The 12733-nt window shown below is 43.1% G+C and overlaps 1 protein-coding gene across 9 annotated transcripts in view; it reads right to left on the bottom strand.

The window, feature by feature from the left end:
• LOC110138134 (general transcription factor II-I repeat domain-containing protein 2) overlaps window positions 1-12733 on the bottom strand; it is a 56632-nt gene that overhangs the window by 4124 nt on the left and 39775 nt on the right. For 3 of the 9 annotated variants that reach the window (XM_070460191.1, XM_070460190.1, XM_070460189.1), the window contains 4 exons: window positions 12614-12697; window positions 10948-11131; window positions 10367-10395; window positions 5471-7902 (listed from right to left, as the gene is read on the bottom strand). In XM_070460191.1, the coding sequence (XP_070316292.1) occupies window positions 6299-7902; window positions 10367-10395; window positions 10948-11131; window positions 12614-12697 (1901 nt within the window). In that variant the 3' untranslated portion in view covers window positions 5471-6298. The other 6 variants (XM_070460195.1, XM_070460193.1, XM_070460196.1 and 3 more) reach the window with 6 other exon arrangements.

Below are 12733 nucleotides of genomic sequence, written 5' to 3'. Positions count from 1 at the left end.
CAAAAAATTTGTGAGAGGGGAACTCTTTCAAATGTATTTTACAAGGCCACCATTACCCTGACAAAGGATGCCACAAAACAAGAAAATTACAGGCCAATATCTCTGATTACCCTAGATACAAAATTCTTCAAAGAATATTAGCAAACAGAATTCAACAATACCTTTGATCACACCGCATGATCAAGTGGAATTTATTCCAGGGATGCAACGATGGTTCAATAATCAGTCAATGATACACCATAGTAAAGGCCGTGTGTAAGGAGTACATAGCTAACATCAAATTCAATGGTGGAAAGCTAAAAGCTTTTCCTCTAAGATCAGGAACAAGAAAATGATGTGTGCTCTCACCACGTTCACTTCTCAAAAAAGATTAAAAACAGAACTACCATATGATCCAGGAAGTCCATGAGAATCTGAGTATTATATGAAGAAAATGAAAACACTAATTCAAAAAGATAACTGCACCTTGAAGCTCACTGCAGCATCATTTACAATAGCCAAGATATAGAAACAACCTAAGTGGCCATCAGTGGATGACTAGATAAAGAAATTGTGGCATAAATATAAAATGGAATATTATTCAGCCATAAAAATAATAAAATCTTATCACTTGCAACAAAATGAATGTTATTTGAGGGCATTATGCTAAGTGAAGTCATGCAGAGAAAGACAAAGAGTGTATTCTCTCTCTTATATGTGGAATCTAAAAGACAAACAAAAAACAACATATAGAAAACAGGTATTCAGAGAGCCTGTCCAGTTAGGGAGTTGTACCAGAAAGCAATTATTACCACCCATTCCAGCACTGCAGCTGGCCCAGGGCCTTCACATCTCTGCTGATGGGTTTTTCTCCAGATGCAAAGACACTACGGTGCAAACTAGAATTGCAAATCTTATAAAAAACAGAGGTGGACCTTAAAGAAATCTGACTGCCGAAGAACTGATGCTTTTGAACTGTGGTGTTGGAGAAGACTCTTGAGAGTCCCTTGGACTGCAAGGAGATCAAACCAGTCAATCCTAAAGGAAATCAGCCCTGAATATTCATTGGAAAGACTGATGCTGAAGCTGAAGCTCCATTACTTTGGCCACCTGATGCAAACAGCTGACTCATTAGAAAAGGCCCTCATGCTGGGAAAGATTGAAGGCAGGAGGAGAAGGGGACGACAGAGGATGAGATGGTTGGACGGCATCACCGACTCGATGGACAGGAGTTTTGAGCAAGCTCTGGGAGTTGGTGATGGACAGGGAAGCCTGGCATGCTGCAGTCCATGGGGCTGCAAAGAGTCAGACACGACTGAGCGACTGAACTGAACTGAGCTGACTGATAGAAGGCAGCCTGTCCCCACAGCCATGGGACGCGTGGAGCGCTTCTGTTCCTGTGTGGGAAGCGGTATATGAGTGAGGCTGGACAAGGCTGGTCACTTAAGAGAGAAGTCAGTTTCTCCCAGTCTTGGCTCAGTCATACAAGTCATTGTGCTGGTCAAGCCACCTGGTCTCAGGACACTGTACAGGTCAAGAAGGAACCTGGGGACCTTGGGAGTTGAATCAAAGTAAAACAGTCCCAAGAATAGCCCAGCCAACAGAAGCCAGCCCTGGCTGAACGCTATGGTCCTCTCCCTAATAATGGGCTAACCACCAGGGAGCCACAGGTGACAGGGATGAGCAGGGCTCTAAGACAGATGCCTCCTAGGTCTCCACAGACGCATGGTGGCTGCTTAGAAAAGGAAGAACATGGACTTCGGAGTCATGCAGACCCGGGATTGAATCCTTTCCTGGCTATGTGGCTTCAGGCAGGCCATTTAATCATTCTGAGCCCCAGCTGACTGTCTGAAAACCTGGGGGCTGGTATTTCCTGGCAGGTTTGTAGGACCATGCCTCTTATGCTGAGTCAACTTCTGCCCTGGTACATCAGCAGCTGGCCTCCCGCAACTCCCACTGTGAACCAGTCCAGAAGTCACCGGACTCACTTTCCAGGAAGTGAGCCTCGGACCCAGCTGGACCTGCAGTCAGCCTCCTAAGGACAGGAACTGCCCAGCGTGGGTCATTCCTGTGTCTGAGGACATCCATCCAGGCCCCAGCTGGGGCGGGGTCCCCTCCACAGGATGACTAGTTGGAGGCTGGTCTCTCCTCCCGTCAGCTTCCTTTAATTTCCATCAAAGCCTTTTCCCCCATTGCTTCCTGGATGTGTCATCAGGTAGGGTCTCCAACCCTCTTGTGCCCTAATCAGATTAATTCCTCCAAATCTGGAAAGTATTCGCAATTTCAGGTCACTAATTCCAGCAACTAATAGATACTAAGAACACATATCTTTAACTTTATACCTGTTCAGTTCAGTTCAGTCACTCACTTGTGTCTGACTCTCTGCGACCCAATGAACTGCAGCATGTCAGGCCTCTCTGTCCATCACCAACTCCCGGAGTTTACTTAAACTTATGTCCATTGAGTTGGTGATGTCATCCAACCATCTCATCCTCTGTCGTCTCCTTCTCCCACCTTCAAACTTTCCCAGCATCAGGGTCTTTTCCAATGAGTCAGTTCTTCACCTCAGGTGGCCAAAGTATTGGAGTTTCAACTTCAGCATCAGTCCTTCCAATGAATATTCAGGACTGATTTCCTTTAGGATGGACTGGCTGGATCTTCTTACAGTCCAAGGGACTCTCAAGAGTCTTCTCCAACACCACAGTTCAAAACATCAATTCTTCAGCGCTCAGCTTTCTTTACAGTCCAACTCTCACATCCATAAATGACTACTGGAAAAACCATAGCTTTGACTAGGTGGACCTTTGTTGGCAAAGTAATGTCTCTGCTTTTTAATATGCTGTCTAGGTTGGGCTTCCCTGGTGGCTCAGAGGTTAAAGCGTCTGCCTGCATGTGGGACACCTGGGTTTGATCCCTGGGTCGGGAAGATCCCCTGGAGAAGGAAACGGCAACCCACTCCAGTATTCCTGCCTGGAGAATCCTATGGATGAAGGAACCTGGTGGGTCGACGGGGTCACAAAGAGTCAGACACAACTGAGTGACTTCACTTTCACTTTCTAGGTTGGTCATAAATTTTCTTCCAAGGAGCAAGTGTCTTTTAATTTCATGGCTACAGTCACCATCTGCAGTGATTTTGGAGCCCCTCAAAATAAAGTCTGTCACTGTTTCCACTGTTTCCCCATCTATTTCCCATGAAGTGATGGGACCAGATGCCATGATCTTAGTTTTCTGAATGTTGAGTTTTAAGCCAACTTTTTCATTCTCCTCTTTCAAGAGGCTCTTTAGTTCTTCACTTTCTGCCATAAGTGTGGTGTCATCTGCATATCTGAGGTTATTGATATTTCTCCTGGCAATCTTGATTCCAGCTTGTGTTTCATCCAGTCCAGCATTTCTCATGATATACTCTGCATGTAAGTTAAATAAGTAGGGTGACAGTATACAGCCTTGACGTACTCCTTTCTGATTTGGAACCAGTCTGTTGTTCCATATCCAGTTCTAACTGTTGCTTCTTGACCTGCATACAGGTTTCTCAGGAGGCAGGTCAGGTGGTCTGGTATTCCCATCTCTTTAAGAATTTTCCAGTTTGTTGTGAGCCACACAGTCAAAGGCTTTGGCGTAGTTAATAAAGCAGAAGTAGATGTTTCTCTGGAACTCTTGCTTTTTCGATGATCCAACAGATTTTGGCAATTTGATCTCTGGTTCCTCTGCCTTTTCTAAATACAGCTTGAACATCTGGAAGTTCTTGGTTCACGTACTGTTGAGGCCTGGCTTGGAGAATTTTGAGCATCACTTTGCTAGCATGTGAGATGAGTGCAATTGTGCAGTAGTTTGAGCATTCTTTGGCATTGCCTTTCTTTGGGATTGGAATGAAAATGGACCTTTTCTAGTCCTGTGGCCACTGCTGAGTTTTTCAAATTTGCTGGCATATTGAGTGCAGCACTTTCACAGCATCATCTTTTAGGATTTGAAATAGCTCAACTGGAATCCTATCACCTCCACTAGCTTTGTTTGTAGTGATGCTTCCTAAGGCCCACTTGACTTCGAATTCTAGGATGTCTGGCTCTAGGTCAGACCATCACACCATCGTCATTATCTGATCTCTTTTGTATAGTTCTTCTATGTATTCTTGCCACCTCTTCTTAATATCTTCTGCTTCTGTTAGATCCATACCATTTCTGTCCTTTATTGTGCTCAGCTTTGCATGAAATATTGCCTTGGTATCTTTAATTTTCTTGAAGAGATCTCTAGTCTTTCCTATTCCATTGTTTTGCTCTATTCTTTGCATTGATCTGTATCTATGCTTTTTTTTGAGTTAGTAAATTTTTGTAACTTTGGATGATTTGTTAAAAATTGAAGTATAAAGCAACCCAGGACATGGAAGCAACCCAGATGCCCATCAGCAGACGAATGGATGAGGAAGCTGTGGTACATATACACCATGGAATATTACTCAGCCATTAAAAAGAATTCATTTGAATCAGTTCTAATGAGATGGATGAAACTGGAGCCCATTATACAGAGCGAAGCAAGCCAGAAAGATAAAGACCATTACAGTATACTAACACATATATATGGAATTTAGAAAGATGGTAACGATAACCCTATATGCAAAACAGAAAAAGAGACTCAGATATATAGAACAGACTTGTGGACTCTGGGAGAAGGCGAGGGTGGGATGTTTCAAGAGAACAGCATTGAAACATGTATATTATCTAGGGTGGAACAGATAACCAGCCCGGGTTGGGTACATGAGACAGGTGCTCGGGCCTGGTGCACTGGGAAGACCCGGAGGGATCGGGTGGAGAGGGAGGTGGGAGGGGGGACTGGGATGGGGAATGCATGTAAATCCATGGCTGATTCATTTCAATGTATGACAAAAACTACTGTAATGATGTAAAGTAATTAGCCTCCAACTAATAAATGGAAAAAAAAAATTAAAAAAAAAATTGAAGTATAGTTAATTTACAGTGTTGTGTTAGTTTCAGGTGCATCTATATGACAACCCTCCAAGGGAAAAATGCTACAAAGGAAAAGTAATTTGATCAACTGACAAAATTGGAGTATGATTGCTAAACTAGATAAAAATATTGCACCAGTGTTCAATTTACTGGAATTGGTAACTAAATCATGGTTATGGCCAAGAATATCCTTCTTCTTAAAAATACTCCCAAAAGTATTTAGAGATAAACAAGGTGTAACTTCCCCTCAACCGGTTCAGAAAAGAACTATGCACATATGTTTATACACATATACAGATAATCATAAACAAGACACTTATACACACAGGAAATGTACACACACACACACACACACATACACGCATGTGCACGCACAAGAGAGAGACGGGGGAAGAGAACAAACATGATAAAACAATGTGAGAATCTGGCAGAAGGGAATTAACTATTCTTCATGCACTTTTCATTACTTTAACTTTTCTATGCATTTGAAATTATTTCAAATAAAGGTTTAAAAAAAGCCTCCAAACTTCAACTTAGTCTTTGAAAGCTTATGTTATTTATTTTTGGATTTTCTATTGTATTTTGCTTTCCATCATCATCATCTGCTTTTATTTTTACTAATTTTTATTGAAGTATAGTTGCTTCCCAGGTGGCTCAGTGTAAAAAATTCGCCTGCCAAGACAGGAGATGTGGGTTCGATCCCTGAGTTGGGAAGATCCCCAGGAGAAGGAAATTCCAACTCATTCCAGTATTCTTGCCTGGGAAATCTCATGGATAGAGGAGCCTGGTGGGCTATAGACCTTGGGGTCGTGAAAGAGTCAGACAGGACCCAGCGACCAGACAACAACAATAGTTGCTTTACAATGGGAGTTTCTATTTTAAGTCCCACCTTTCTGGGTTCTTGGGAGGCAGAGACACCACAGTATGTGAACACGTCTCTGATTCTCCTTCAATTTGGAAACATATGAAGTCACATGGAATACCATGCAAATGACAGGGAGGTAGATGTGCGTGTTACGTATAACTCCATCTCTCTCTCCGATTTAAACTGCAGGATGCAGTCCCAATGCCCACAGGGGTCAAGCAAGCATGGCAGTGAGTGAAACAAGCCAGGCGTAAGAAGAGTCAACTACTAGAAATACAGTAAAACTTTCTTGATTTTTTTTTTTTTTTTTACTGGGCTATGGGGAAGCACAAAATGTCATACAAACAGGTATGCTAACTGCAAATGATATTTCCGAGTCAAACTGGAAAAAAAAGAAAACCAGAAATATTTAATAACATGTTTTCATCTCGCAACCCCTCGGACCTAGAGGATTCTAGGCTTCCAGCCCCCGGGACTGTGCGGGAGTGTGTTTTTGTCACGTTGAGATGTGCAGTACGGAATCCCACTGGGAATCCTTCAGCTGGGAGCAGTACTCAGCTTTACTCAGTTTCATAATGGAAAAGAGCTGTTCACAAATGTAGGTGCTCCCAAACATCGAGAGGATCTTGGCACAGTGGGTCTTGTACTTGGGGTAACTGCCCCAGAGGTATTTATAGAATTCCGGTATTCCAACCTTGTCGTATTTGGTTTTCAGGACTGTGTTGCACTGCAGGTCAATCACCTCCATCTGCAGGGCTTCCTGGACGCTCTCGATCTTCATGGAGAAAGGGGAGCTGAACAGGGTCAGTTCACTTTCGTAGAGTTTGAAATCAGACAGCCTTTTCTGGAACTCTGTCTTCAGCTCCACGATTTTGGGAATGTAGTTCAGGCCGTCGCTTTCGTTCCTGGAAACCGATTTCAGGGTGGGAAAGTGGGCCAGGTTATTCCTGGCCAGATGAGTCTCCCAGAGGCACAGTTTGGCCAAGAAGGCCCGAATCAAGTCGTACATCTGAGTCACGATTTGGGAATGCCCTTGCAGGGAGATGTTCAACGTGTTCAGGTGCATGGTCATGTCCACCAAGAAGGCCAAGTCTTTGATCCAATCTTGAGAGCTCAGCTGGGGCAGGGGCTTGCCCCTGGAGGACATGAAGGAGTCAATCTCTTCCAAGGATTCAAAGAACCTCTTCAGCACCAGCCCACGGCTGAGCCACTTAATCTCCGTGTAGTACAGAAGGCTGCCGTATTGGCAGTCCAGCTCATAGAGCAAAGTCGTGAACTCGCTGTGGTTCAGTCCGCGGGAGCAGATCCAGTTCACGGCATTAACTACCACACTCATGATGTGGTCCATCTTTAACTTCTGAGCACAGAGCGACTCCGGGTGGATGATGCAACACACGGACTTCAGGTCGGAGCCCTTGGAAACCGTCGCCACCTTGGACTTGAGCTTCGTGACCAGCCCGTCGTTGGCGTCGACCATGGCAGGGGTGCCGGTGGAGGCTACGCTGACTAGTTTCGACCAGTCGATATTAAACTTTTTCAGGCTTTTCTCAACACGCAGAAAGATCTCGTTTCCAGACTTCGTACCCGTCATGGGCACCGTATCTAAAAGTTCTTCTGACACATCAAAATTCTCATCGACTCCCCGGATGAAGATGGCTAACTGGGTGGTGTTGTTTATATCTGTGATCTCATCGATGGCAATGGAATAAGCCACAAAAGATCTGATTTTTTCACGTAACTTCTCCCACAGGTTCCCAGCCACGTCTTCCACGGGCTGGACGGCAGCATTTCCCCTTGGACTCACCTTGGCAAACGCTTGTTTTTGCTCGGGACACACGATGTCTGATGACCCTAGGAGATACTTTCTGAGTCCTTCCTTGAGCTCCCGGAGCTTCTCATCGCGCATCTTCTCGGTGTACTGGTCATAGTGCTTGCTGTGGTTGGTTTGATAATGGCGTCTCAGGTTGTACTCTTTGGATACCGACATGCTCTGTTTGCATATTAAACAGGTAGGGATATTCTGCACTTCCACGAAGAAATAAGCTCGCTCCCACTTTTCTTGAAATACACGGCCCTCTTGATCTATCTTCCTTTTTCCCACTTTTGATAGAGACATGGAGACAAGAAAGAGTTCACTTTTCTCTTGACTGTTAGAAAAACATCAGCAAAAGCATGATGACAAATGCAGGGTAAGGTGGCTGAGGGGGCGTGGGTTAACTGGAGAGTAACCCAGCTCTGCAGAGGTGGGGGATGGGGCTGGGCCCCATCTCAGGGCCAGCAAACTATTGCCAGGGGAGCATGGCCCCACGCTGGCTGGATCTTCAGATTTCTAAAGAAAACCTGGAAATGAATTTTTATGAAAAAGCCCCTGGTTTTTCCGTATTGGCCACTAATTCCCTTTTTCAAAAGGTTGACGAGTCAAATGAAAGACGTCTTTGGTGAGGATCGGTAAGTGGCTATGTTTGTTCCACCTGATTTAAATGAGAATGATTTGAGATTGTATCTGCATTTTAACATACTGGGCTTCCCTGATGATTCAGCAGGTAAAGAATCTGCTTGCAATGCAGGAGACACAGAAGACTCAAATTCAATCCCTGGGTCAAGAAGATCCCCTGGAGGAGGAAATGGCAGCCTACTCCAGCATTCTTGCCTGAAAAATCCCACAGACAGAGGAGTCTGGCGGGCTATAGTCCAAAAAGTTGGACATATTTTTTTTCAATGGCTTTTCAAGAGAATTTTGAAATAACAGAGAAGGGGATGAGTACAGAAGGCATATGATTTACCTGCTATGAGTCCCAAAAGACCTGGTGACAGCCCACAGACCCTCACAGAACTTACGTGGTTTCAGTGTAAAGAAATGGGCCACAATGTATGTGAGCTTTACTTCAAGAGAACATGGGTATAAAAATTAACTTTAAGGAAATGCAGACAGAGACAGTCAATTCAGTAGTTGCCTGGGGCTGGGGGTGGGAATGGGAAATGACTAGAAATGGGTAGGAGGAATCTTTGGGGGATGATGGAAATGTTCTAGTATTAGATTATGGTGACAGTCGCACAACTCTGTAACTTTACTGAGAAAAATCACTGGACTGTGTATAGTTTGCACAAGTGAATGTTATGGTATGGAAATTATGCCACAATAAAGCTCTTAAAAAGGCACAAAGCTATTTAGCAACCAGATGAATTTAGGAATAATAACTGTGCATTTCAAGAGAAGAGTTTTGCTTCCAAAAATTAAAAAAAAAATTTTTTTTTTAGATGGACCATTTTTAAAGTCTTTATTGAGTTTGTTACAAGATTGCTTCTGTTTTAGGTTTTGACTTTTTTGGCCCGGGGGCATGGGGGATATCTGAGTTCCCTGACCAGGGATCGAAACCTGCACCCCCAGCACTGTAGGTGAAGTTTTAACCACTGGATTTCCAAGGAAGTTCAGAGCTTCCAAACTAGAGGAGGTTCTCTAGTGATTCAAACTTTTGGAACCATCTCTACATTTTCTGCTTTTTTTTTTTTCCTAGAACTACCTTATTTTTAAAAATTTACATTGAAATATAGTTGACTTACAATGTTGTTGTGTTAGTTTCAGGTATTATATACATACGTTCTTTTTTAGACTCTTTTCCATTATAGGTTAATGCAAGATGGGTATAGTTCCCTGTGCTATACCGCAGGTCTTTGACAGTTACATTGTCCACTTTAATATCCAATAGGATTTTGACTTGCTTGCAAGGACTCTAGGGGAGACAAGAAAAATATCTGGACTTCCCCAGTGGTCTAGTGGTTAAGCCGAACTTCTATTGCATGAGGCGTGGGTTCGATCCCTGACTGGGGAACTAAGATCCCACATACCAAGTGGTGTGGCCAAAAAAAAAAGTTTTAAATGAAAATGAAATTAAACAAGCAGAAAGGCTGGAACATTGCTCCATCAGAACAGAAGTCAGCCTCGGCACTGACTGGAGCGGGTTCTGGGAGCCCTGCTGTGCCAGGCAGTAGCCGTGTTGATTCTGAACTGTGAGGAGGTCAGTGGTTAGAGATCCTGGAGGTGGGACTGGGGTGACCAGGCGGGTACTATTTACCAGCTAAGGTGGAGCAGCAGTAGTTCAGTATTACGAGCACCTTCCTCCAGCATAAAGGACTCTTGAATAAGAGTGTGGTGTGCCATCACTCACAGCAAGCTCCACCAAACTAATATGAGAAAAAAATGCCTGGCTAAGAAAACACAAGCAATGGAATTAAAGGGCTTTATAAGCAGCAGGAAAAATGAACATAGAGAGCGACATGTTTTGGGACTTGCCGCTGGTGGTCCAGTAGCTAGGATTCCAAGCTCCCAATGCAGAGGTCCCGGAGTTCAATCCCTGGTTGGGGAACTAGGTCCCACATGCTGTAACTAAAGATCCTGCATGCTGCAACTAAGAACCAGAGCAGCCGAATAAATAAATAGAAAGTGGCATGCTTTGCTCTGAGACTCAAGGCTCAGGAAGCAAGGACCCCATGGTGAGTGTCCCTGAAGACAGCTCACACCTCACATTGGGGGCTGGAACCATCTTCTCACCCCTGGAATACTCACCATTGCTGAGCTCGAGACCTGGAAGTGGTCTGAAGAGAAAAAGAGACATTGGTGAGTGCAACAAAGGGCACTTTTCCTCTCTTGTCCATTTAGTTCTATTTGACAAACTTTTGTGACGTCAGCTATCGGCTAAAGCAAGACTGGTTGCCCAGCGACAACCAAGAAATGGGAGCTAAAACACACAGTTCCCAGAAGCAGAAGCCAATGAACTTGGACTTCCCTGGTGGTCCAGTGGTTAAGACTTCGAGGTCCCAATGCAAGGGGTCTGGGTTTGATGCCTGGTCAGTGAACTAGATCCCACATGCTGAAACTAAAAGTTCCTGCACGCTGCAATGAAGATCCCGCAAGCCACAACTAAGACCCAGTGCAGCCAAAGAAATAAATTAAAACAAATATTTTTCAAAAAGAACACCATGAACCGAGTATGAGGGGCGGTATCACATAGCACTTGACCGACTTGACCGCAAGGACCCACCGCCCACCTGCTGGGGTTAGAATCCCGGTGCCCCCTGACTTGTCCACCTTGAGGAAGTTAGGATCGGCAGCTCATTCTCCTGACCCAGCAGGGAACCCTCACGTACCTGATGACTGTGAATTTGATAAACTCTGCAGCATCCAGGATTCTTCTCATGGAGCTGATTTCTAGGTAGCCGGGGGCTTTGAAGACCACCCCCGGGGGCATGCCATCGATCACCACGCAGCCAGGGTTGAAGGTGATCTTCCTGTAGGGAACTTTCACAGGGAAATCCACTCCAATGGCTTCACCTGTGGTGAGACGCGCATAAAACCAGCTCAATTTTATCTTTAACGTCAAGCTTTCAAAATTATTCACGTCAAGTGATAACAATGGTGATCTGCCATTATTTTATTTTCCAGGCGTGCTAGGATGCAAGAGTGATTTTAGTGATTTTTGAAATTAGGAATGTGTAGGATAGCAGACTCGGTTTCTCTATGCATGAAATAGGGATTATCTACCTAAAAAGGTTTTCTGAGGATTAAATGATTCATCACATGTCAAACGCTAAAATCAATACTTAGCCACAGGAAGAAGTCGGTAAGTCAAAGATAGCTATGATAATTATTTTTTAAATTGAGATAAAATTGACATATAACATTATATTAGTTTTGGGTATACAACATAATGATTTGATAAAGATAGCTTTTGTAAAAATTTTTTTATTGAAGTATAGTCAATTTATGTGTTAATTTCTGTTGCACAGCAAAGTGATTTAGTTATACATATATATCTATATCTATATATAGATATAGATATACACACACACATATTCTTTTTAAAATATTCTTTTCCACTATGGTTTATCATAGATATTGACTATATTTTTCCATGTTATACAGTATGACTTTGCTGTTTATCCATTCTATTTATAAAAGCTTACATCTGCTAACCCCAACTTCCCGCTCCATCCCTCCCCCGACCTCCTTCTCCTGGGCAACCACCAGTCTGTTCTCTGTGTCCATCATTCTGTCTCATAGACAGGCTCATTTGTGTCCTATTTTAGATTCCACAGAAAGTGCTATCATATAGCGTTTGTCTTTCTCTTTATGACTTACATCACTTAGCATGACAATCTCTAGTTGCGTCCATGTTGCTGCAAATGGCATTATTTCACTCTTTTTTGTGGCTGAGCAGCATTCCATCATACACAGGTACTACATCTTTATCCATTCATCTGTCGATGGACATTTAGACTGTTTCCACGTCTTGGCTATTGTGAGTACTGCTGCTATGAACATAGGGGTGCACGTATCTTTCTGAATTATAGTTTTGTCTGAATATATGCCAGGAAATGGAATTGCTGGATCATATGGTAGTTCTATTCTTAGTTTTCTAAGGAATCTCTATACTGTCCTCCATAGTGGCGGCACCAACTTATTCCCACCAACAGTGTAGAAGGGTTCTCTTTTCTCCACAGCCTCCCCAGCATTTATTATTTGCAGATTTTTTTAATGATGGCCAATCTGACTGTGTGTGTGAGGTGGTACCTCATTGTGATTTTGAGTTGCATATCTCTAATAATTAATAATGTTGACCATCTCTTCATGTGCCTATTGGCCAAAAGATAGCTATTATTATTATTATGTAATTAGTGTTTCCATGTAAAAATACACACTAATTTTGATCACAGCTACTTAAGAGGAAGATCAATTTCTTAAAGTAATCAATTAGAAAGAAATAGTTCAAATATATATTAAAAAATCTGAATATGCAACAATATAAAAACGTACCAAATTTTCGGCTAAAAAGGTCATTGACTTGTTCTCTTAGTTGTTTTATTTTTTCAAGGCTTGATAATCTTTCCTTCTCATTATCTAAAAAAATTAAAAAAAAAAAAAGTTTATTCATGT

This window comes from Odocoileus virginianus, chromosome 33 (genome assembly GCF_023699985.2).
Source record: "Odocoileus virginianus isolate 20LAN1187 ecotype Illinois chromosome 33, Ovbor_1.2, whole genome shotgun sequence".
Lineage (NCBI taxonomy): Eukaryota > Metazoa > Chordata > Mammalia > Artiodactyla > Cervidae > Odocoileus > Odocoileus virginianus.
Note: the sequence above shows the minus strand (reverse complement) of the source record. Positions and strands in the feature narration are given on the sequence as shown.